Here is a 27,035-nt window from a genome sequence, read left to right as displayed (position 1 = left end):
GCAAAGAAAGCGTTCAGTATCTCCGCCTTTTCAGCGTCTCCCGTTACCAGGACACCCACCTTGTTCAGCAAGGGACCCACATTATCCCTAGTCTTCTTTTTACTGTTTACATATTTAAAAAAACAAACAAACAAACAATCCTTCTTATTATCTTTTATCTCTTTTGCAAGCCTCATCTCTAGGTGGGCTTTAGCCTTCCTTGTTGCGCCCCTGCAGGCCCTGACAACACTCCTATACTCCTCCCAAGAAGACAGGCCCTTTTTCCACATTTCATAGACCTTCCTCTTCCTTTTGACCTTATTGATGAGCTCCTTGCTCATCCACGCAGGTTTCCTGCCCCCCTTCCCCGATTTCCTACTCTTAGGGATGCACCGATCCTGAATTTGGAAGAAACACTGTTTAAATGTAGCCCAGCTACATTTACCATGCACCCTTGCCTTCTAGCAACCTTATCTATACCTTATAATAAAATTTACCAACTTGATTTAGAAACTAGTTACTGCAGATTTAACTGATATGCTCTTCATAACAGATAAATATAAAAATAACAGTCTAAAATATAAAAAGGGATCCTTGACTTGGGTGAAACATCTTGTAGTTTGTTTGTTTTCTACTGGTTTTGGTGTGTGTGTTTTTCCCCTTCTCGATTCAGTTGCCATTCTGAAAAACTTCTGTATAAATCATTCCTTGCAAGTCCACCCTCCTTAACTGCAGGCTGTGTTCAGGAGACAGCAGTATCTGTAGCTGCCAGACTAGGGAAAAAAAAAAGGAGAGAGAAAGAGAAAAGAGCTATAGAGAAACAGCCTAGGCTGTTCCTGGATTTGATCAGAAATTGCCTCTCAGCATTGACACACAACACTATTTTCAAGAAAAACATGAATAAACATGTGCATAAACTTTTGACTCAGAGCAATGCCACACTAGTTCTGTGATCCATCAGATCTTAGAAGATAAACATGATGAGATGTGGTCAGTTCTTGCTGGGAAGGCTTCCAAACAGGAACTTAAAAGCTGCCACTAGTTGGTGATTGAGTAGATAGCACTCTTCTTTCTGTGTATTTGCTCCCCATGTCCAGCAGTGTTGCAGAGAGCACTTGCTCTCAAGTTAGACAGATGTAACTAGACTGAGAAAGACTGGTAAGAAAATAAGAGCTCAGAAGTTTTGTTCTTCCATTTTGTGCTAGGGAAAAAAAAAAAAAAAAAAAAGGAGAAAGGGAAATCTTTAAATATTTGTTGAGGAACTCCTGCCCAGGTGTAGTCCTGCGCCAAAGGTCACTGGAAATTACTACACAGACTTGTTCCACAGGATGGTCTCCAAACCAGATTAAGAGCACTCCCATTTCTCTGTCCTGTCCTTCTGATGGCATGTGGACAGACACACACATACACATGAAAAACACAGGGCAAAATGACCCCGGCTCCCTTCAAACACAGGTATTGTCACCTGCTGCCACAGGGACACTTGGATTGCATGCACAGCCCAAGGGCTGGGTGAGTTAAGGATGATGAAGAGCTGATGATGGTCTTGGGAGAAGAAGGATCTCAGTGTTATTCTCTCAAGTACAGTTTGGACCTGGGATAATGCCATGCTTTTTTCTTTATAGGAGTATGAATTATTAACTTTGGTACCTGGGCCAAAGTCCATCTCATCTCACCTATTCCCCAGTGATATTGACTGCAGAGCACATTAAATATCTTCAGTACCAAATTGCCGTGTATTATTGCCATGCACTGCAAAGCAGCTGCTATTTTTCAGGCCAGAGACATCAGCTTCTCAAGGTTTTCTTTGTTACTTAGTCCTACAAATGACTGCACAAATGAATTAATAATGCAAATGCAGGGCAATAGCGTGCTTATGACCAACTCCAGGATCAAAGTCTGTACAGACTGGCTACATAATGTATTCCCCACTGAAGGGTGCTGTCCAATGAGTACTATGTGGTTGCCAAAAGGAGCCTGTTCATCAGTTCAGGTGTCCATAACGTGCTGCACTGGATTGTGCCACTTTTGTTTAACGGACCTAGAAGTACCGTGGTGCATAAAAGGGAAATAAAGATTGCAGAACCTCAGCTGATGTAATTGTTAATGTTATGCACCTCCTTTCTCCTGAAAAGGTAAGGTGGATTCAGCAAGACCTGTCTAGTTTCCCGTACAAGGTAAAATCCTTCTCAGCCGTCTCCCTGATCATCTCTTTAACTCTGCAGAGGCCCCTACCACTGAACGAGGAGGATATGGAGATCTTCTAGAGGTTCCTCATACTTGGGAAGACTTAACAGTGAAAAGCACTCCACCAGCACATACCAGAGAAGTGTTGGGGAGTCCCTCCACCCTTTGCTTCACTCCATCTTCTCATCAGGTAGCAGAAGGGATGAATGTTTCCTGTGAGAAAGTAAAAACCAATGCCAAAGCAAAGGGGGTGAAAGCATGAGAGACCAGCAGCTCTCCACAGAGGGACAGAAGAACAGAGCCACGAAGGTACCTTTGTTGTAACCACAACTGGAATTGTCTTAATGGAGCCCTGCCTAGGACTAGATGTCCTCATAAAATCAAGACGGTCTCACTTCTCAGCAGTTCTTCAGTAATTGGCAGGGATGTCATCTGACATCTCTAAGCCATAACCCTAATTTTCTGCAGGTTGGGTGAAACCTGGGATTCTATCAATTATCCCACACAATTTGGGTTAAAAGATGGCAACACTGGAGCACTTCAGGAAGCCACTATCCATCTAGGGTTATCTGATGTTTCCCAGAATTGTTAAAAATGAGAGGTACTCACTGGATTTTTTTAAAGACTGTTTTGTTCATATCAATTGGCAAACCAAACTTTGCCTGTGGTAACAATTTTTAGGACTCCTCATATTTCCAAAACAAATTAGGAGGTTTTTAAAATAAAACAAAACAAACAAACAAACAAAACAGCCACAAATCTATTAATCTATTTTTAATTTGCCTTTATTAATTTGCCCTCATTAGGTAGTTGCTTTAACAGGCCAGAAGAATTTGAATGGATGTATTTGTACAGTGTGGTTGACGTACCTAAGTGTCTAATCAACAATGCAAACATAAGTATCTCATTAAAATACAGAAATTTATATTACTTTCATTTCCTACACTTCACCACTTCCAATATATTTCTGAACTGCATTTTATGTTAGGAGACAACATTCCTGCCCTAGTGTACAAACCTTTGTATGGTTGTGCTTCTTTGCTGTTGACAAAGCTTCTGGTTTACAGAGGATTTGTCATGTAATTTAAAATAAAGACCTACAATATTTTTTAGTCAAGCAATCACTAGAAATCCTCAGTGAATACGAGGGTTGTTTTTTTTTGTAGTTCTATGCCTTACACAAAGTTTGGACTTGTGTGCCCTTACTTGGATGCAGCACTGCTTGCATAGATTTTTACTTACATTGCACAGCTCTCCATTCTGTTCTTGATTGATCTGAGATTTTTGGCAAGTCATTTCACCACTGTGTGGTTATGCCTCCTCCTATCTGCCTGCTGTGTCCAATCAGCTTCTATAAGGGTAGTGACCGTTTCACACTCCCAGCTTGCAGTACCTGTCTCTGTTAGATCTAATTTATTATCTCTTGATAGACTAATAATAACATTAATGTTCTGAGTGATTAGTTTTGTTTTGTTGTGTTTTGTTTAAGGATAAATTCCTTAAATTTCCAACTGCATTGGAAAAATAGCGACAATTCTACTGGTAAACCACACATATTCAGACAGATCCTTTCTTTCTGAAAAGCTAGACAGACTTTAAATAAGGTAAGACCCATGAAAATGGAGCACACATGATGAAAATACAGTCACTACTATTGTAAAAATAATCAATTTCCTGTTATGCAGCATAAAGCGTTATGCACTTTTTTTCCCTATGCTGAAATTCACTGAGGTGGTTGGGACAAGGTGGCTAACTCCCTGTTGCGGACATGTGAATAAGTTCATTTTGCAAAAGATTTTTAGAATCTGGAAGCTATTCATAGAGTTTAATAACAAGGATAATATTAGTGTCTAGAGAGATATATGTGAAGACTTCTGTTTTAATGTCTCAGCTGCAAATCACTTTCCCAGGAGCACTCTCCTCACAACATGCAGACACAAAGGGAGGAATTCTGCTGTTCACTGAAACCAGGTCCTAGAGCAACTGGTGAGGAAATTGCTTACTGCTTAGTAGAAATTTACCTAATATTAACCCAGCAGAACACTACCAGAACTGTACATTTCTCTTGGGAAATGTAGCAGATGTGTGTCTCTGCTACATTTCCCAATAGAAAAAAAAATAAAAAAAATAAAAAATAAATCAATTTCTCCAACTTTTTATTCAGAAAAATTAATTTTATTACCCTTCAAACACATACACAAACATCAATCCCTATCAAGGCAAAGCAGCTGTTACACTTCTGCAAGTCAGATTAACTGTACACAAAACTCTACAATATTTCACACATATTTAAAGGAGACATTTTTTAAATTTTATGGGTTCATCTGTTCTGAAGAGTACTTCAGTACATACGTACCACAGGCACAACATAAAAACTCAGTATAAATACAAATCCAGAAGACCTTTTAATTGGTATTTTAATTACTGACTTTTAATTTTAATTAAGAAAACCCAGTATCTTGATTTTACTTTATTTTTCCCAACAAAACCTCTAGTGCTCTACTGAATTCTTTTCCTTAAGTCTTTTATGGTATTTTTACTGGAAAATGACCAAATAGAATGAGTGTTGAAAAGGCGCTTTTTACTGGCTTATCAGAAATTCCAGTAATTCTTCTAGAAGTTTATGGAGAGGGAAATGTTCTTGCACAAGTAAACGGAGCAGATAAAAAGAACAACTAAATTGTTCAGGAAACATATTCTCTGCATATAGCACAGCTAAGGGTTTTTGAACAGCCTTCACTACCAATGGCTGTATCAGAAAGACCAGGAGACAACAGACCAGTGCTGCCAGTAGCCAAAGCTCCATGTTAGTTATAACTGGGTATTTTCTCTCAATCCTATTGCTTGACTTCTATCTGCTTCACAGCTTATATCACTAAGACCAAAATATTGTCAATTAGAGGTACAGATCCTATGTTAAAATGATACAGAATATGCCCGGTAACTATTGCTAAGAAAGTCATTATGGCCAACTCTGAGTTTAATGTGAATACTTACTTACATTGCCATAGAAACTAGACTCCCAACTTGAAATTGTCACGCTAGTTGCTATAACAAAAAGGCAGTTCCACTCACCAAAAGGTTTCAGACTTTACACAAAGAGACAACAGTCAGATAAAACAAACCCACAGTGAAAAAAAAATCAGAAATACCAGTAAAACACGAATTGTCAACGTAATGAACAGCAGTCACAGCACACCACCTAATACTGTCAAGTACATGGTTGGTATCCTAGCGCAACTGAGTTTTAAGGTGAGTTTTTGCAGAAAAATAGTGTAGCAGCTCTGCAAGTAATTACACTTTACCTAGCCACAGCCCGCGGCAGTTTACATTGTAAAGGTGTTCACCTCCTGCCCCAAGCTGCTAGAAGGGTTAAACAGCTGCTGCCTTTACCACTCCACCAGGATTGAACTCAAATGATGGGAGCGTACAGGTGCTCTAGGAGGTGAAGTTTGCAACAGGCCTCTGCAGTACTTTGAAACAATAAAAGCTGCTCTTAGAAAAATAGAAGAACAGAGAATTAACATCTATCAGGTCTAATCCTTGTTTATACTAATGTACCATTTTGGAAGCACGAGAGGCTTACATGACATTTATTAATGCTGATTTAGTACAAAGAAGGACTTAGTAAGAAAACATTAGAAACTAATACAGCCATTTCATTTAGTACTACTTAAAGGACTATCCACATGAATGTAACAAATTAGAAAATACTCAATGTAACTCATGAATAGGGTATGAATAGGCCCTTTCCTTAGTTTTCAATCTGAATTTAAAATCAAGAAAACAGAAAAAAAGTGTGTGTGCTGTAAGAGCTTACAAGTGAAAATCGTGTCCTGAAATGGAATTGATGCCCTAATTTTGTTGCTTTTCAAGATCTTAGCATGTGTTAGGTATGGCTTATAAAAAGTATATATTTTATCAGTTGCAAGGAAATATGTAGATTAACTCATGATTGACATGAACAAAACAAAGCTGGAAGGTTGTTGTTTTTTTAGCAAAAACATAAAATATGAGACAGAACAAATGATAGCCTGCATTTTATTTTGACAAACGCAAGAAAAACGTGATATACAAAGATATGAAGATTAAATAGGTGAGTAATAAAAGATGACTTGTGCCTGTTTCCAGGAAGGATTTCCACTCTGAAACACCCATGTTACATTAATACAACTACAGAATTTACTTGCTAGCATTCAGTGTCAAAAATTTTGCTCATCACTTTCCTACTGTTATTTTCCAGTTGTTTGGTTGCTTCCCTAGATCAGAGGTAACAGAAGTAACTTAGTGTTGGTGGTATGCACTACTTCTGAAGGCCAATGGCATCATGAGCTTGCTGGTATCAGAGTGGGGATTCAGAAGGTGAGTCAGAGAGGACAATGTGCCACCTCAGAGCAATGGATCCTGCATGGAGCTCTGTCATAATGGGGACTAAACACTACCTGGTATACCAAGGTAGTATGCAACTGGTATGCAATTGGACAGGATGCTAGATAATCTCATCCAGACTCTTTTTTTTTTTCCCATGAGAGGTTGGATCTGATGATCTTTTGAGGCCTCTTCCTACCTGGGTTGTTCTATGACTCCGACTGACACACAAATACGAAAGACATCTTGGTTATTCATTTCAGCCATGGGTTTCTCTTTCCCATTTCTCAGGGTGCACCATTGTTTCACCCAACCTTGGTGAAAACTTCAGATAGGAACATGGATGGATTAAGAACAACTCATGATTTCAGCTAAAGAAGAAGGAATAGTAATTATTCATTTGAACGAGTCAATTGTAGAGATCTTGGAGGGCTAGCTTTAGCCTAGCTTCAGATTTCAACGGATTTTGAGGCACTAAGGGAGCTCTATGAAATGCATATGCCCTGTGCTCATTTGTTAATGCTGGAATCTCCCTGGGACTGTGTAGTCTCAAATATGACAAAATGTGACTTCTAAAACAGTAATATTTTAGTTTAATAACCTCTTTATTTTTATTTTTTCTCATGGGATTTTCTCTCCCACCTTTTACATTCTCCATTTTGTACCTTGTTTTATTTCCTTTCCTCCTGAGTTCACATATTGTGGAACTAACCAAAGACCTCCAGGAGAAACATCTGAGGTTGATAAGCAGAATGAAAAGGCATTACTCATATATTAATAATCATAAAATATATATGAAAGAGAAGACACCTGGCAGAGCCATGTTGAGCACAATATACTTTTGATGAAACTGTCTGGATCCAACCAATCTGCATGTACTGACTGAGAATTCAGAAATAATGCATTTGTCATTCATTTACATGTTGTAAAAAGGGTAAACACATGGCAGACATATACAAACTACAGCCTTCTGTCAACTAAGCTTCTAGTGAAGAGTCCAAATTATGGATAGGATGTGTGAATAAATGTAGGCTTTAGGCTAACATTACAAGCACATTAAAACCATAAGAAAAATCTGGTTTAGAGATTATCAATTACTAATTAGATTTTTTGTACAGTTTAGGAATGATAGATCAAGTTCCTTTTCATTAAAAACCCTTCACTGTGTTCCTTTTCTTTTGCTTCTCTGCCATTTCACTTTCCACTGTGGTAGCTTCAGCTTAGACTGAGCAACGCAAATGGCCTGCAACAAAGACTTGCATCTTCTTACTGGGTAGATTTCCATGGGGTTGAAAGAATGCTGATTTGAACAAATTAAGTATGTTGAAGAGATCCTGTAACAACAGAGCCATTTTGTGCATTCCAGAAATGGGAAGATGACTTGGGCTCACAGCCCTTGTAATTTCAGAAAATTCAGTTAAGGACAGCATTGCAATGACAATCAGCATCGAAAACTGGAGATAGCCACATTGCTACGAAAATCAATACCTTCAAATTCTGCACAATAGACTGCACCTGCTTAGGTAGGCAGCATTCAACTACATTTCAACGTTTATGATGATTTCATTTGCTATTGCAGAACACTGTACAATACTGTACACCAGAGTAAGTGGGTTCACTGTATTTTACACAGATGCATCAAAAACATGTATGAAGAATACTCTACATTAGTACTGAAGCCCATAATAGTCATTAGAATATTACTTCCTAAAAGGAACACTGCACAAAGCCTTATGAATTTTCAACCTACTGATATGAAGTCCTACCTACAGCTCTCAAAAATAGATGCATATGAATACATCTTTATTTATATACATATTATATTCTATATTTATATTACTTATTAAATAACTTATTGTTTATTTATTATTACTATTATTATATATATTTATATTTATTTATATACATGATATATTCTAAAATTATATTTATTTATACTTATTTTTATATATATTTATATTTACTTATATACATAATATTATATTTTATATTTATAAGCATGTATTATATATATGGAAGAAAAAAACTTTTTTCCACGATGTTAGCAGTCAAGGAATAGCACTCTGTCCTCAGACCCTTGCCTTTGCACTCTCCAGAAAAAAACACAAATACAAATAAATAATAATCCCTTTTTATTTGTTTATACCACTATGAGGAAGAGAAGAACAAGAAACATCTGCTTCCAGCAGCACTTTCATTTCCATTGCCCTTTCTAAATCAGAGTTATGACCACCTCCTCATATAAATCCCTTCTGAAGGAGCACTTTTTCCATGTATACACTTCTTTTGTACAAAAAAATGTAGTTGAATAATTAATCAACACTTGCCATGAAAGGAGCTCCTCATCTGTTAGGCACAAGGAGAAAATCATGAGCTCTGAAAGCACAAGCTCAGAGTCAGTGCCTTTCTTTAAAGGCTGAATTAATGCAGGTGGGGTTACAGCAGGCAGTCAGACGCAGTTCTGCCCACTCATACCAGTGTGTTTGTTTGATGTCAACAGTATCAGCAGATGCACAGGTGTGAGTATGAGATGAACTTAAGTATATGTGACTCAACAAAACTAAGCAGAGTACTCTAATTATTTCATTTCTTCAAGGAAATGATGCACTAATAAAGTCATGGCCCCATCCTTTAATGGCACAGTTGCAATTCTCAAAGAAGGGAAAAGACTGATGAATGTAATTCTATTGCCAGTGTACACACAGAGTTCCTGACATGAAACATCACCATCTCTCTGGAGGAGCTGAAGAATAAATCACTAGCTACATGAGTCAGAAGTCACTTTGAATGGTCTTTAAATTAAGATGGACAAGCATAAGAATGACATAAAGTAATGGTAAAAAGAGAACTCTGAATTTAGTTTCTAGAGCTAGTTAAATCCTAAGGATCACAAGTTAGAAAAAGAAGAATAGGTCAGAAGTTGGTCCATTTCTTATTTTTTTTTTCAAAGAATATCTTTACATTTTGTACCAGAAATGCAACCATGCAGTTTTTCATAGTTCTTTGGATTTGTTCTCTCTGCAAGACACTTACGAATTCTTTTTGTTCAGGAAAATCATGCAGCTCACTATTATAAAATATTTTTATTTATATTAGGGAGGAAAATTTTATACAACATTCACATCTTATAAGATGGTATATATGGATACCCAGGGAGAGAAAACACACAAAAAGACAATCTGTATGCACAGAGTATTTTAATAAATGTAGGAGAGATTTATTGGTAAATTTAAATAAACGAGTAAGTTTCTTAAAAATATAACTAAACATATGAAAATATGTATGAAAAGGTCTGTAAGAACATACTAACTTTTTAACTAGCTGACATGCTATTTACACATGCAGACCAAAACTTTGTAACAACAAAGTATTACTATACTTCACTGTTGTAAAGCATGTCAGGGACTTAAGAAAATGAAAGCTAACTGTAAGCTAGGTTTTAATTGTGAAATTCACAGATGAAGTAATTAAAAATAAATATATATATATATTTAAAGGATACAAGGCCTTTTTCACTAATCACTAAATCCCTTAGCCATAAACCACTGGGTGCTGGGACACTCTTCCCTGGAAACCAATGCCACCACTAACAGAAATAGGCTGTCGGGGAAAGTGGACCTGTGGTCTGCCTAAGCACAGCCACTCTAATCCTAATGAGGGTCCAAATCTTCTCCTGACTGAGAAAGCACTTGCAAATATGCCTAAGTCCATTTACAGTTGGCAAAACACTTTAGCATATGCTTACCGTTAAGTAAGTGATTAGACTGAGAAAATAAAACTGGTTTTAATTCCCTGCATTATGTGCACTAAATCCTTTTTTGCATAAGAAGCTAAAGTATTATGGGTTGATGCTTAAAGTTTGGAGATTTAGAATCAAATCAGAGACAGTAGAGAGAGTCAACATAAAGTGTAAGCGCTACTGAATTCAACATGTAGCTCCATATGGTCATACAACTAGTTAGCTACTTCAAAAAGTAAATTAAACTCTTCAGTTAGTCAGAACACCTGGCTACTCAGCATGTCCAAACCATTCTCCTTCAGGAAGAGGTGTGTCAGGCAACAGCTACAGGACAAAATCTGAGCTCTGAAATTCATGTTTTCAGACAATTTGTTGGCATTCTGCTGAGCAGTTTATAATTCTATGAAAAAAAAAAAAAACGATTTATGCAAGCTGTATTGGAGACTGCGCACATCATAGACCTGTTCTGCCTACTGATGGGAATTCCTGGAGAAAGATACTGTGGATCTGAGACAGCAGTGATGAACAGGGAGTGGAACTCGAGACAACATTGCTCCTCACATGACACTTAGTGTGATTACTTATCCAAATTAGGATGTCTTTCCTTAACACATTACTAGTTTTACAACTAAGCATCTGTGCATCTGTGGGAAGATAGTACTTAATCTAAAATGTTCCACATGTAAAAACAACCACATTTGAAATGAAGAAGTACTTATTTCAGAAACTGTAAGAATCTGTTCTTCACCAGAGTGTGTAATAGTTCGTTATACATAGCACTTGCAAATATACCTGAGCAATCAACTGCAATACTAAATCCTGTCCCTGGAATATTAAAAAAAAAAAAAAAAAAGGACTTAAAAGGACTTTACAGAGAAAATCCTGTCTCCTCTATTTGCCATTGACTTTCATCTAAGCCAAGATTTCCCCCCATGTGTTTTAAGAGAATCTCTGTGATTCTGCTAATGGTAGCACAATCATAACAGTAGCACAATCACTAGCTCACAACAAATAAATAAATTAATAAACAAAGAAACAAACAGAGAATAGTCACCGAAGAAAGTTTCTCTATGAACTCTCACACCTAGGCTCTAGGCTTAAATGATAATAATAATAATAATGGTTTCTACAATGTCTTCTCCCCACACAAAGCCAGGCAATGATTTCCTAAATAAACTCCTTATTTACTGGGTATCGTACTTACTGGAGTCCTATGTAAGATCATATTGTGGAACTGCTAACTAGTTTTTCAAGATGTTTACTGATTCTGACAATAAAGAGCAACTCTTACTTTATAAGACTCTTTTTTCTAAGATAACATTTTTAGCTCAAGATATTCAGCTCACATAGAACAGCAACATCCTCCTGAACTTGTTTTAAAAGTATTTCACCTCATGACACAATAAAAGACAAAGTATTTCATTAAATCAGAAATGGTGGTCTTTAATCAAACACAATACAATGAAAAATCAAGAAATGACCTTTATTTTATATAATTCCAAACAGCTAACCTAATATCTGTATACTAAATTAGCCAGTTCCTCATTTCATCTACATATGAAATTTCACTGCTGAATTACCAAAACTTTCAAACAAGAGAAACACTCATAGTCTCTTAAGCATCCCAGTATAAATAGTAGTGCTCTACCTCCACATTTCTCTCTGTGACTTCATTTCTAGGCAGCCCTGAAGAAGCAGTTACAGTCACATGGTGCATTCAAGGTCATACTATTTTAATTTACAGAGATATCATTGATAAATTATGTGGAAACAACGATAATGGAGTCATTAACCTTGTTCTGGCATAGTAAAGGTGTTTTATAATTAAAAGCAGAACAACGTTACAAAAACATATAATGATTTTACTGCCCAGCTTTTCTCTCCTACACACTGCTGCAAAGTACTGTTGGGGAATTTATTACAGTGAGTAACGTGGATGTCTGCTGTCTGTGCTTTTTAACAAAGAGGTACAAAGATTAGACTGAATAATACTGAAGGAGGAAGGAGTGAGTCAGGTGATAAAATGCACAAAACATTGACTTTTTTTTAAACATAGGAAGTTGGATCCAGAAGGCCTCTCCCTTTGGCAAAGTAAAGGATGCTGGAGCACAAGAAAAATCATTCCAACCAGGAAGTCTCTCTCCCTCTAAGAATCTATGCAGAACTGTCATTTCCAAACATGCTGTCATCTGGCCTGTGCTTTGAGGACTCACATCAAAAGTGCAGTATGATAACGTACTGAAGTGAAACTCCTAAATACATAACCTAGGTGAAATTTAGAATTCATCCTCCACATCTCATTCAAGAAAACTGCAGTAATCCACAGACTAAAAGCCTGACTAATGTCCCTAATTTATGTATGACAGATATCTGTAGTAAGGATACACATATTAATGAATCACTACTGATTGCTTTTACTTCAAAAGAAATATTTGAAAAATACTGAAGAGGTAGGACAGAGGCTGTCTGATTATTATATGAAGGTTACCTGAAATTGGCATTAGTATAGAGAAGTATCTATAGCATATATCTACAGACCAAAAAAGTAAGCACTTGAATAACTTGGCAGACAATGTACTGTTGTCTTCTTGACACTTTCAGTGCTGCCACTTTTTAATCCAGTTACAGTAAGACCACTCACGCTCAAACTGATACAGGGAGGCAACTACAGAGAAGGTTTCCTGGAGTTCGAGTATGACATTGTACTGTGCAAGGCAGAATTCATTATACTCCTCTCTAATCTCCACTTATCACATGAACTACTGTCTCCTCGCATCTGCTGACTATCATGACTATGATCTACAACATATTGCACTGCTTACCTAAAAGGACAGACAGAAAAATCATAGATCATATCTTTAGAGATTTGACCTTATGTAGATAATTGAATATATCACAAAGTACACTCTAAAGGCCTGAAAGTCAAACACTTCTATAAATTCTGCCTTCTTTGGATAAACTAATAACTGGCATATTTTTTCAAGAATTCAGAAATACCACAAATGTCCTTTAAACAATCTACTGTCAATTAAAGCGAGGAAGCTTTAATTACAAAATTATGCCACGGCAACACTCCTGCATGTCCTCTAAGCAAAGGCTGCTAGCTATCGCTGTGGAGCACGCACGCCTCCGATGAATGGCATCAAAAACCTTCCCACTACAGAAATCCCCAAGTTTTGGAAGGCTGAGCTTAGCGAAGGGCTGAAAGGCGTACCCGCAGCTGCTGCACCATCCCTGCCTGAGGGGCACCTACACAGAGCCTCGGATCCCAGCGGAGCTCAGGGATGCTGCTGTGGCAGCAGAAGGCTGACTCGGAGCACTGGCTTGCAGTTACCCCAACTCGGCTTAGTTTGAAGAGGCAAGAAACAAACACGTAAACAGCATCTGCGGCGTCTCTTCCCCGTGGACTTTCCTGGAAACGGACGGACCTATCCAAGCACTTCGGGAATAAATAAGAAGAAAATCGGAGAGGCGGGAGAGCTCTCTCCCCGAAAGTTTCCTCCTGCCTCTCCCTCCCACTTTCCCCCAGCTCCCCGCTCCCCAGGACCGCTTCCATCGCGGTTGGGCCACCGACAGGCGGTCGCTTCCACCGGGGACGGGACGCACGGTGCCATAACCCCCCCTCGAAGCCCCCTGGGACCCCCGCCGCTCCGCAGTCAGCCCCTGCACCCCGTGGGGGGGACAAAACCCAGCTCGGGAGCCGTGCCCTCGGCCCCGGGCAGCTGCAGGAGCCGCCGGAGGAGCGGCCACCCCCGGCCCCTGGGCGGCATGGCGAAGCGCTGTCACTGACGCACATTTAATTCGCCCGGCTGCGGGCACGGCGGAGCGCCGCTCGCACCCCCTCCATCTCCCCCTCCCGGCGGTGGGGAAGGGGAAAGTCAAACTGCAGCAGCAACAAAGTTGCTCCCCTCTCCCAAAGCTTCCCCTTCCAAAAAAAATAAACTCCCCCCCAGACCCGCCCCCCCCACCCTCCCCCGAGGAGGGGGCTGGGGGAGCCGCTGCTTTACCTTGCTTGACGCACTTGAGCCGGATGGGGTCCTTGCAGTGCTTGATCACGGCCAGCACATCCCTGATGGTGAGCCCGGCCACGGGGGTCTCGTTCACCTCCAGCAGCAGCTCCTCCGGCACTAACTTGCTGCCGCCCTCATAGGCCACCTTGCCGGGCTTCACCTCCCCCAGGTACGGGAACTGCCCGTTCTCGGCGCCCCCCTTCAGCTCGAAGCCCAGCTGCCCCTCCGGGTTCCTCACGATCACGATCTCGTGGACTCGGCTCGTCCAGTGGCTTTTCTTCTTCAAGCCCTTGGACATTGCCGTGGGGATGCTCTGCCCGACTCCCTCTCCGCTTGCTCTTTCTCTCTTCCCTCCCTCCCCCGTGGGCGCCGGGCTCCTGTGGGGCAGGCTCGGGGCGGCAGGGAAGGAAGGGCAGGAGGGCGGCAAGGAGGGCGCCGCGGCCCCGGGGGGCGACGGAGCGGGGACGGGGAGCGCCTCTCTGCCCTGTCCGTCCGACTGCCGGCGCTTTAGCTGATATCCATGGCAGCCGCGGCGGCCGGGACCCTGTGTGTGGATGTACTAGTTGTAGAGAAACTGGCAGCAGGGAGGGAGGGAGAGAAGGAGGGGACGGCCGCGGGGAGGAGGAGGAGGAGGAGGAGGAGCAGGGGTGTCGGTGCCGGAGCGAGGCGGGCGCTGCCTCAGCGCTCCCTCCTCGCCTGACCCGGTAGTGAAGGCCGAGAGAGAGGCTGCCTGGCACGGCCGGCAGAAGGCGGAGAGCGGCCGGGGCCGGGGGGCGGGCGGGCAGCCGGCAGGCAGCCCGCAGAGCCCCGCAGCCGCCCCGCTCCCCCGCCGCACGGCCCCGGCCGAGAGGGGGCGCCCGGGGACAAAATGGCGGGGGCTGCGCTGAGGGGGCCGCGCCCGGCAGCAGCTGCGCCGCACCCCTCGGTTGGGTTTGGGTCTCCCGTTGTCTCCCTCAGTACCTCCCTCCAGCCCTCAAACACGGTCCCATCCCGGCCTGGCTTCAACCGCAGGGCTCCAACTTGCGTGGGGCTGTGAGGGGCAGCACAGGGGTGGGGAGATGCCCACCCCTTGAGGTTCCCCCATTCCCCTCAGCAGTGCCTGGGTTCAGGGACATCGGAGCCCTGCTTGCCTGGGCACCGTGAGGTTGCCACGGGCCGGTGGGGTTTAGGAAATGGGGTAATATCTGCCCGGGATCCTGAGGAAGAAGGATGGCGTGGAACGGGTGGACGGGTCAGAAGCTCGGCTTGTGAAAAGGAAAGGTCCAGTAACAGGCTTCAAGTAGTGGAGAGAAAAACAACAGACAGCCGTTTACTTCCAAGATCTCGATGTTAGGAATGTACACAGAGCGCTCAGCGGTTTCCCGTGCTGAGGTCTCGCACTTCAGATTATTGAGTTGTTCTATTGTACATGGGCATGTTTTTTAATGCAGGTTACTGTGGTCACAAGAGACGGAAGCTAGTATCACAGCTGAGGTGAGCAATGAATACTGAAGAGGATGTAATGAAGAGAGGGGTGGTGGTGGTGTGTTTTCTATAAAATCTACGTATTGTCACCTGACAGGTTCTGGTCACCTTCATTCAGGGTGCCATCTGCTTGGCCTTAAACCCCAAATAACCTGTGCTGCCAACGTGATATTTCCAACCCCAAGTGCTTCACTCTGCCTAAGCACTCGGAGGCAGGTGATACTGTAACCCGCTGCTCCTGTGCGCTCTCTGTTTAATTTGTTCTGTCATATGCCTAACACGTGTGCAAGCAGTGGAGTGTAGCAGTTGGCATGTAGTACTGAGACGTTTGCACTGCCGAAAAAAAAAAATAATTTCCATCTGAAGGGAAGATTGACAAAATACAGGCTGAGCAACCTCCTGACTTTGAGAAGTGTAGTTTGTGCTTCTGCAGGATACAGGAGTGATGAACGTATGAAAGCAAGGGTCTGCAGACTGGGTACAGAATGGGGGAATGTAGGAGAAATGTCATGCGTTGCAGCATGTGATTTAAAGCTGATCAGATATTTCTGAAATTTCAATTAAAGTGACTGCAATGAAAATTTTCACAAATTGTGTCTCTGTTTTCACTCTAGGTTCCTATGGAAACAGTCCTTTATGTGATCATGCTTGGCTGTGTCTCCTGTACTTCTCCAATAACTTCTGAAGCTGTTGGGTAGTTTCCACCAAATCTATCTCAAATATAATTAAGTTATTTCATGAAAATAGTCAGCCGGTAGAGCTGAGAGATCCTGTAAATGTCCCAAAGGCTGCAACACAAACTTACCTTTTATTAAACAGTGATTCATGTGGATGAGAGACTGCATAAATGTCTCAGTAATGACAAAAGTTTCAATTACAGTTCATTATGGGTCTCAGTATAAATCTGTGGGAAACCAGAATTCTTGGGCTCATGTTCTCCCAGAATAACTTGTTTAATGTCCTCCAGTCAGAGGTAGGTGCAAGTGGAAGGGGTATATGAAGAGGGAAAGAGATAAATGAGAAATTACAAACGTCTGTATTTTGCAAGTCATTTCATCTGCTTTGTTGTGTGGGCCTGGCCGTAAAGCTTGGTATGACAGGGGCTTCACAAAACTGAGATTAAAGGGGGGGAAAAAAAAAGTAGAAAGTACACATAGAAATACAAGATCCATTAGGACAGACAGCTGAAGATGAGAAGGAAACTGAAGGCACTTGGAATGGGAAGGTGCGGAGAGGTTTTCACAGTGGGGCAGAGATTACGGCAATGGTATCTTCTTCTGAATTCTTCTCTGAGGAGAGCCCTGCTGCTGCTAGGAGCAAGCTGTCTGGTTTTACAAAAGTCAGAAGAGATGGTACTTGGAAAGAAAGTAAGAGAGTAAGTAGACTTGTTTCTCTCTGTAGGCCTACCTTTGCATTTTGTCTTGCTATTTAGTGCAAAAGTGGGGAAGAAAGCAAATGGATAAAAATAGGAATAACAAGACATAACTCCATATCTTTCAGTTTCCTAAATGTTTCCCTAGTCTTTTCTTTGCCGAGTCCTCTGACCTAATAAAGCCTACTCAACCAAAGAGGTCACTGATTCGTGACTTAGAGTTTCTAGCCATTATGTTAGCATAGTATTGCCCTTGTCAGCTTCTGGTCATTAAAATTAAATTTCTAAGAAACTTCATGCTTATCACAATATATGTACAACTCTAGGATATCTGCCAAAAATACAACTTTTAAAAAAATATGTCAGGAAGTGTGTCATTGATAGATGCAGTATTTCTGGGAGATGAGGGAATGGAATCCTGTGGGGGGTTATTTTCCTATTTCTTGGGGGTTTCCAATAATTAATTGGTAAGAATTTATTAAGTGCTCATTACCAGTACAAGTCAGATGACATTAACAGTAGGTATTAGGTAGATGCTGTGCTAAATAACTGGTTGGCACAAAATCGTGTTTTAAAGGGCCTACAAGTCAGAGCATCTCCTTCTTGAAATATATTGTAGATAAATCAAGCTGCATGAACTATGTTTGTGACTACTAAGATATTTGTAATAGCTGTATTTTTATTTTTTTTTATTTTTTTTATTTTTTTTTACTGGTAAAACCATATTATATATGGATAAAGTATTGTCATCAGATCTTCACTGGTTCATGTTCTCAGCGCTTAGGGTAGTAAAGACAGTAATGGAAATGCATGGTTTGTTTTCGTCTTGATTTTAAAATATATTGTGATGAAATGAAACCTCATATAAGGTTCTTTTGTAGCAGCTACACTCAGATAACTTTATTTTGTCTTACAGTTATAGACCAGTAGCTGCACTGTCAGAGCAAGTGTCCCAGCATGTGGCTAAGTGGGCAAGTTTTCAGCTTTTCTTCTTGGCCCCTAAGGAGCCTGAAAATAGCTGTGTGACTCTCCAAGATCTTTTTGTTAGTCCTTTCTGTTGGGTTTCAACCCAGAAGGGCATGAGCCAGTCCCAAGTGTGAATATAATAGTGTCAAATACAAGGGATTTCCTATGGGTAATAGTAACAACGGCATATAATGAAACACGTTCACCAAATACAACACAAATGCCTTTTATTATTTTTTTAAATCTGAGCCTGTAAACACAGAAGCCTGTAAGTCACTATACTTTGGGGAGTAAAGCTGAACCCATAAGTAAGATGAAGTGTGAGACGTTGGTAAATACATGTATGTTGTAGCTGGAAAGCAGTCTTTCTTACACTAATGCTATGGTGTCGGAAAAAAAATGAAACTGAATTCTACCTGTGTTTTAAGTATGCCCCATTTTCAGATAAGTGAATTTCCTCAGGTGAAAAATGATTTATTACATGTGCCAAAGGGAAATATATATATATATATATCTGTTACCTATAATTATTTATGCAACAATGGAGTTCTCTTATCTTGTGATTGTGTTTACAATATTGGACTTGAACACAAAATATATAAAATTTAATTCTATGGCACATACTTCTTGTGTGACTGGATGCTAACTTTTCCATCTCTTACTTTTTCAATTTTAAAGTAAGCATAATACCTCTTTCCTTTCACTGTTTTCTGTTTAGTATGTTAACTGCCCAACGGCCTTATTCGTACATGAGGCTTGTAGACACTAAAAATAACCTCCACCACAAGTTAATCCAGGTCCTGGGTATAATTCAGAAATTTAAATCCAAATTCAAAGGAAAAAAAAATGCCTTAGTTTCCCAAAAAAAGTTGCAATAGCTAATGTTGCCATTGGTAGAGCTCCAGAGTCTCTTAGCTGCTTTAGCTTCCTTTTTCTGGGAGCTTTAAATGTTCTTCTTAGGATCCCCAGTCCTTTCTTTCTTTGGATAAAAGAATGAAAATTCCTAACCTTTGCAGTTGCAAATTTCAACAAAAAGTCACAAAAAGTTTATTATGATATTAAATACTGCCACTCATGTCTTTTATGAGCCTTGTTTTGCAATAGTATCATTGCTAATACAATTCTTTCCAAATTCTGGTTTCAGATTCTGAGAACTTTTGTTTCAGAAAGGCTAAAATATCAGACTCTTTATGTGAAACTTTTTGTTTCCCAAAGTCCTTCAAGTTCTGAGTGTGTTCATGGAAAACACATCTATTTATTTTGCTACAAAACCAAAGAAGAATTAAAAACAAATTAGGCCAAAACCATCCATAGTTTTAGCCATTTGTGCTTCAAAATAGACTTTTATTTATTTAATTCTAGACTTCAAAATTTTGTAAAACACATAGCTGGTTAGAATAGAAAGTCATGGGAAATACTCAACATTCTCAGCCTCTTAGAGGATTTCTGTTGTGGCAATAGCTCTTGCAGAGGTCAAATCTGATCAGTTTTGGATGTGAAGGAAATCATCTCTTTGACTCTACTGAAAAATAAGTGCAACCTTCAGAAGGGAAGGAGAGATGAAAGAGAGGGTTTCATCTGCATAGTATAGTTTACAATGAGTTTAAAAGATTGCAGGAGACATTTTGTTCTTTCCTGATTTTCTTTGCATTGGTATTTAAATATGATTTTTTTTTCCTTGAAAAACCTTGATACTATATACTTCCTGTGGTGGTCTTTCTAGATGCTCAAGAGTCAGTTAAGGTGAGACAAGGAAAACTTGTTGGAGGTAAAAAACTTCCCCAAGTACCAAGTTCTGGGAGAGGAGCTATCAAAATAAATTTAGTAAGTTCCATTAAAGTAAGTAAACAATGGTCTCTTTCTACAAAAATACAAATGTAAATTGCATACCAGTAAACGCCCACAAAAGGAGACAGTAGAAGACAGAAACAAAACTGCACAGAATACCCTATCAGAAAATAATCCCTTAAATTTGGCCTGACACTAGAGAGATAGCAAAAGTACAAATATCTGTTACTGTGAATGTGAGAAATGCACAGCTCACACTGTGAATTACTGCTGCTGAAACCCTCATAGCACACAGCGCCTGGGTGGCAGAGATTCTGAAGAATATGAAATTAAGTGGCCTGATAACTGCATGTGTTTGGAATGAGTACTTATCCATCACTGTGGCACTAGTTTGTGAGCTTGGCTACCTTAAATTACCCCATACCGACTGGTAAGCCTCACTGGAAAGCACTAAGCATTACTGCATTGAATAATGTTGATTAGCCTGTATCTTGCACTGAATTTGAATTTCCATTATCTCAATTTTCCTTTATAATATTTAGTATTAAGTGATTTATCTTATAATTAAAATATCTGTAAAAAATTACTTAACTGTCTGAGATGATATCTTAGATTAACAAACTACAAAAGACCTAATCTGTGAATTCATTTTTCCTTGTTATTTGCATTTTCATTTCCTTTGGATTAGACTGAAATGAGGCTTTCCTCTTTCATGTCTATAATCAGTTTCATTTTACATTTCATATGAACTAACAGTACTGCTGAGATTGATCTCACAATGTAGCTGGGAAAGAAGATGAATATTGTATGAACTTATGAAAGATAAAACGAAAGCTTATTATTCTAGGAATGTTTTGTTCATGTTCCCCATAAAACTGTGACAGCATGTCCATTCAGAACCTTATTTTCACCTCTCTCTCATCTCTTACAGAAATCATCTTTCCATGTCAAAATTCATGTGCTTAATTTGATTGCAAAGGCTTTTTGTCATGAAAGTTAATAAATACTTCTGAAGTTAGGAGTATCATATTTTCACACAGAGATCAATATGGAAATTTATAAAAGGTTACATATTTTGTAGATACATTTTCATAAAAGTAAAGCATGATGCAGTAAGCATTTTAGAGAAAATAACTCTAACATAATACGTGCACAATTTCATCCAGTGCTTGTAACTGCTTAGCAGATGAGTATGAACAAAACTTTGCAGAAAAGACTTACACTTTGGTCAATTTAGCAATGTGAGTAGTACTGAAGCACTGAACTGGCCAAATTCTCAACTTTCTTTACCTTAGCAAGCCTAAAGCTTTGTAGAACTTAGTTGGGTGAGGGTTATGTCTCATTCCCATCATGCTACCAAACTTTTAAGTTCATTAGATTTGCTGAATTGTGCTGCCCCATGCCATCTGGAAGGACAGGGTGTCCCCTGCCAAGTGGGCAGTTAGAGGGTGCTGAGGACCAGGATCCCACTAGTCCATACCCCCTACTGTGGATGCTTTTCACAGCTGCAAAAAACATTCAGATTGCTTCCAGAAGCTGGTTGTATTGAAAAGCTATCTAGTCATGGATATATATTGAGGTAGAAGTCTTGTCACACTGAGGTGAGTGACAAATTCAGAGGTTCATTGTGGAGTGCTATATAAGTACCCCAAAAATTGAATACCAGGGTTAATGTAAAGACTGATAACCCTACACCTGCCCTACACCCAGTGTGATCTCCAGCTGATGTGGCAAAAAAAAAGCATTCAAAACACCATACCTTTGCAAAGCATCCTCATAAGGAATAATCACTGAGATTTTTTTCAGTTTTGCCTACATTGTTTTAGAATTGGTGCATGTGTGATTACAAGCATGTGATAGGCTCTGCTATGGAATTGGGATATGTTAAAAGTGCATTCAAGGAGGCTGAAATACGTTATTGTGCAGTTTTGGCATTGTTCTCAGAATATGGCTTCATGCTCAGTCATGCTACTATTGTACATTTAACTCTATAAAAACATTTCTTCACAGGTATTTTCAACAATAATAACTCACAGAATGGGACTGCATTATGTTGCCAGGCCACTGATGCTGAATGGCCATTCTCAGATGACTTTTTAGAAGAAAAAAAAAAAAAAAGAGGGCTGTCTTCAGCTGATACAATGACCTAAATCTAATCTAATCTAATTTGAAGATAGAAGATTCAATCAAGATTTTTGTCTTGTAAATTGTAAGTCAAGTCCATGGTATCTCAGAGTATCTGGGGCAATAACACAGAACCTTGGTTTATCCTGGGGAAAACTCAGATGAGCAGTTGCACTCGCTTTGAAGAAGTCTTCCTCACCCTTCTGAAACAAGACAGGCACCATTTAGCTCCTACTGCTCAGTTGAGAGATCTATGTTACCATATAGAGAATTAAAACAGACAAAAAAGTTTCAAAAGTCAAATGAGTCTGATGTTGTCTTTGGAAATGTATTTGCATGTGCTGGGAGGAAAAGATACTGTATTTTATCATTGCCTTGTTATGTGATAGCTGGAAATGAAAGAAATACTGTGTTCACTAGACTGGCAGAGGCGTTGAATTTTTTATCACTATTCAAAGTGAAAATGGTTCTTACTAACTGATTGTGTAGCTATAAACATACATAAAAAAAAAAAAAAAAGAAACAGATTGCATATGCAATTAACTTATGCTGGAAATTTCCTGTAGATTATTTAATTAATCTAAGATACTTCATTTGAGGGCAAGCATTTTGTTTTTGTTCAACTTACATGTTTGAATTCGCATAACCTTCATGCCATGATCATATTTTGTTCTCATAGATATTCTTTATTTGCAGGTCTTCTTTCTTGTCATAGCCAGGGTCTCCATTGCTGTCTCTGAAGACCTATTCTTTTGTCCTTATCAGTTAGTGTTTTATAAATCAGTGCCTCTGATTCACAGCTCTCCTGCTGAGACTTGATGCTTACTCCATTGTTTTTCATCCCAAAGTTATTAAAGAGGTAATGAAATAAATACGAACATACCACCAGATAAATAAAGATGTATTAAGATTTTGAAATCTCTCTTTTCTTTTCTCTTTTCTTTTCTTTTCTTTTCTTTTCTTTTCTTTTCTTTTCTTTTCTTTTCTTTTCTTTTCTTTTCTTTTCTTTTCTTTTCTTTTCTTTTCTTTTCTTTTCTTTTCTTTTCTTTTCTTTTCTTTTCTTTTCTTTTCTTTTCTTTTCTTTTCTTTTCTTTTCTTTTCTTTTCTTTTCTTATAGGGTGGAGAAGAAAAAAAAAAAAGTATTGTCATCAGAAAAAAAAAAACCTTCTAAAAGAATCAAAGGGCTTCCTAAAACACCACCTTATTATATATTGATTTGGGATGTGCCTTGTTTTCCCTTCAGCCTTTGACTTGAATGATCTTCCAGGCTGATAATTGCTTGCATTTCTCATAGGACTTCTTTTATCCATGATGTACTTGGTTCATTCTCCGAGCATTAGTCCAAAGAGATATCAGGTAATATGGGTAAAAGCTGGCAGGATCACATCACTCCAAGATGACTTTCCGAGCACATATAAGAATTTGACGGTGGTTGAACATTGGAAGTGGTTGTTTACAGAGGTTTCAGAGTTTTCATCTTTGAAGATACTCAAAACCTAGCTTGTTTTTACAAAATCAGTCCTGAGCATCCTTCTATGAGCAGGGTTGGGTGGACTAGGTAATCTCCAGAGGTCCTGTGCAGCCTCACCAGCTCAGTGATCCTGTGTGAGCAGAGGCAACAGAACATAAGTCTCTGTGGTTCTGCCACCTAACTCTGCTCATTGAATCACATCATCTTTGCCATAAAGCTGTATAAAGCCAATATTATTATGGATGGAGATCAGTTCTGCAATCATTAGATTGAGTAGCACTTCTTTGTGCCAATTGTCCCATTGACTTCCATGTTAAATTGACTTGCGAGCACCTCCTGACCTGAAGGTCAGGCTGTTAATATACAATTCAATTTAAAAATAAATCACCAATATTAAGACACTTCTTCCAAACTTTGATTAATATTCTTCATAATTTACAGACCTAGGAGCCTTGAATGAATTAATAATTTATTAACTGGTTTAATATATTGGCAGTCCTAGAGTAGTAAATGGGTGCAACTGGTATTAGTTCAGCTTGTCTCAGATTGGAACTGATCTCTCCCAGCGATGAGAGAAAATTGCAAATTATTCATTTGACGAGATTTTTTTCTCTTTTGCGATACACTTCAGAAAGGAGTGAAGGAAATAGGCTAAATTGTTTCATCATCCTACACAGGTAAACTAATAATGAATTGTTTTTATACTTCTTTGCAGGAGGTAGGTATCAGGTAAAACTAAATTTTCAGTGGGCCCCACATTTAATGTCTGACTTAAATGTATGCATTTTTACATGTCAATGAAAAAATCTGCCCTCTCATCTTGCTCTCAAAAAATGCACTGGCAGCTGTTTTCCTGTGCTACTGGTATGAGAAGTTTGACATACTCATTTAGTGATATTGTTTTCTCAAGTACTTCAGTGTTTTCCTGATAACACTCCTTCAGTTTTGATATTCGGTAACCCCTGGGTGCTCTTCAAATGCAGGTTTCCACCTACACGTTTTGTGTATGCATTGATTTTTCTAAAGCAGGTCTGAACACTGTGGTAGCTTGGCTCCTACTTGAGTTTATCCATCTCAGTATTGGCATTGTCTTCAAAGGAAAAGTAACTTTTTTTTTTTCTTTTTAATCCTTCTTGTGTATGAAAAAATACTGAAAGACATTGCTTTTAGATTGTCCTGTGGCAAATTCTCATTCATTTTAAAGCTAGTATCTTCTGAAATTAGCCACTTAATTCACAAAAAAAAAAAAAAAAAAAAAAAAAAAAAAAAGGAAAATACACAGCAAACTAAGAATTGGAATAGATTTTTCATCATGTTTTTATTACAGAAAGATTTTCTGAAGAACACATTTTCAGTCACTGCAAAAGAATAAGAAGTCACCTTGTCTCTTTGACAACAGTAACCAAACTGATAAGAAATGGGTCAAAATTGCACCTTTTCAAAGTTGGTTTGGTTTTTATACATTTCAGGAGAATGAATTCAGTAAGTGTTGTTATTTGAAATAGCAAGTCTATTCTGCCCCCAAAGAAGTGCTAAAATCATTTCCATTGCCTCTTCTTGGTGCAAATGTGATAGTGTTTAACTCTATTTAACTGATTTGTTGCCTGTTAAAATTAATTATCATAACGAATTCAATGTTTATATTAAGGGACTTGCAGTAATACTGGGATGAAAAGCAATTAAAAATTAAGAATTTATATTCTTAGTTATTTATTTTGAACTTCATTTTATTGTTGTATGAGTAGATGTACATCCGTCAGTTTACCTTTGCTTTGACATTTTTGTCTTGTCTTTGCGTAGTTACAAGACTAGTTTGAAAAGTGGGTGATTTTCTAGGATATTGCTGAAGTTCTAGAAGGCAACTTACAAATATTTGACTTTCATCAGACAAAGAATATATTGTATTTTTATTATGAATCAGGCGCTTAAAAAAAATAAATCTAGAAATTGCGATCCAAGCAGTGCTGTCTCTATATGCTTACTCCTTTTTGGAAAACCATGATGGCTGAGAGAGTTTGTTACTACTAACACTTAGTTTTTTGCTGTGATCAGAGGACGCTAGTAGGCAGGTGTTACACTGTGACTACTACTTACCAGGAAAAAAACTTGCTCCTTATCCTAGCCCTGATTCTTCCATCTGCTTACTTCACTCACTGTTGTGTCTGGCTGTGATCCAGATTTGAAACCTCTTTGGAGGACTTGGATTTTTTATTTTTTTAATATTCCATGCTTCTAGACATCACAACACAGACAGCACAACAATTATCTGTGCTTGTAAGACTGAAGGGCAAATATTGTACTCTGCAGTCTTGTCTTGACCGTTATATCTTAGAGAACTATAGGAACACATCGCAGCACCATCCCTGAGTGAGCAGCTCAGTTTTATTGTAATAGAAATAAACCTCCTTAAGTGTTCTTATTTGGGTCAACAAATAAAAAGTCTGGGATTAGTTTATCTAATACACTGGACTAAATTAATAAAGGAATTTAGACAGTTATCATCACAGTTTCGTTGCATTGGTAGATTAATCTGATCAACTCATTTTAGTTAAAATATAAACTATGAACCTGTAACTTAAATTTCTTTTCTAATTTAATTGATAAGGTAATCTTCAGTTAAAATCAACATATAGTTAATATTAAGAAAATAATAGCCTGCATTCTTTCAAGTCTGTTTCCTTGTTGAACATTTGGTTTGGGGATTTTATTTTATTTTTTCCCAGAAATATTAATAATTGCTGTAGCCTGTTGTAAAACTGTAGTTTGCGACACTTTAAAAACAATACAAATGGATTTAGATTCTGAATGCACACATATTTTAATATGCATTGAAGCTTCAGCAAATAAGTAGTTTCTATCTTTCAGGAGGATAACTCATGAAATTAGTTCCTACAGGTGTTTCTAAGATCAGTACCCTAAATACTTACTTTGACATAGAAGATGGAATTGTTATGGCCTTTAAGTAGCAAGATGAGAGAGAATTTGAGATTTTATTTGAGGTGTGCAACATGAATTAAAAGATGTTTTATCTACAGAGTCCACAAACACTTCTCAGGTTCTCCTTTTTTTTCACATAGGCTCTAAAATAATTCTGTATTTACATTCTCTAGTGTTATTGTTATGTTCACTTAATGTCACATTTTTTACAAATATGAATGAAGTTTCAACTGCTTCAATGACTTGTAAGTCTATTATTCCATTTTATTTGAACAGCAATTCGTCTGATGCTCAAACATTAAATTTAAACATTTCCGAATCTGTGAGCAACACTCTTGGGAAGGAATTAATTAGACAGAATGCCGTGTACTGCCCTTTGCAGAATACCATTCACTATTATGTTATTCATTTATTATCTTTAAAATGCAATATTGTATTCAAACAAGATGTAATTATATAGAAGGATGGAAAAAAAGTAATTTGTGGAATAGTTGACACACTGCTCTCTACAGTATGCAGTATTTAGTCAGAAACCTGAGAGAAATGTTACACAAAATATAATTTTCCTTATTTTTTTTTCCTTTGCTATTTTTTTTTCTCCCTATAAATAGTGTATTTCATCAGATACAT

At 38.7% G+C, this 27,035-nt stretch overlaps 1 protein-coding gene and 1 long non-coding RNA gene across 17 annotated transcripts in view; one reads left to right on the top strand and one right to left on the bottom strand.

Annotated features, from left to right (window-relative positions):
- MAGI2 (membrane associated guanylate kinase, WW and PDZ domain containing 2) overlaps positions 1 to 15,004 on the bottom strand; it is a 757,092-nt gene extending 742,088 nt beyond the window's left edge. For 3 of the 16 annotated variants that reach the window (XM_072028805.1, XM_072029055.1, XM_072029125.1), the window contains exon 1: positions 14,281 to 14,998. In XM_072028805.1, coding sequence (XP_071884906.1) covers positions 14,281 to 14,581 — 301 coding nt within the window. In that variant the 5' untranslated portion in view covers positions 14,582 to 14,998. Of the gene's footprint in view, positions 1 to 14,280 lie in introns of all 16 variants that reach the window. The other 13 variants (XM_072029149.1, XM_072029184.1, XM_072029077.1 and 10 more) reach the window with 9 other exon arrangements.
- A 99-nt stretch (positions 15,005 to 15,103) lies between these two features.
- On the top strand, positions 15,104 to 24,743 carry LOC119713083 (uncharacterized). Its single transcript, XR_005259941.2, has 4 exons — positions 15,104 to 15,756; positions 16,362 to 17,122; positions 19,809 to 19,909; positions 21,884 to 24,743. It is a non-coding gene; the product is annotated as an uncharacterized lncRNA (long non-coding RNA).
- Positions 24,744 to 27,035: the final 2,292 nt, after the last annotated feature.

This window comes from Anas platyrhynchos, chromosome 1, assembly GCF_047663525.1.
Source record: "Anas platyrhynchos isolate ZD024472 breed Pekin duck chromosome 1, IASCAAS_PekinDuck_T2T, whole genome shotgun sequence".
NCBI classification, from domain to species: domain Eukaryota; kingdom Metazoa; phylum Chordata; class Aves; order Anseriformes; family Anatidae; genus Anas; species Anas platyrhynchos.
This window is presented reverse-complemented; position numbering and strand designations above follow the sequence as displayed.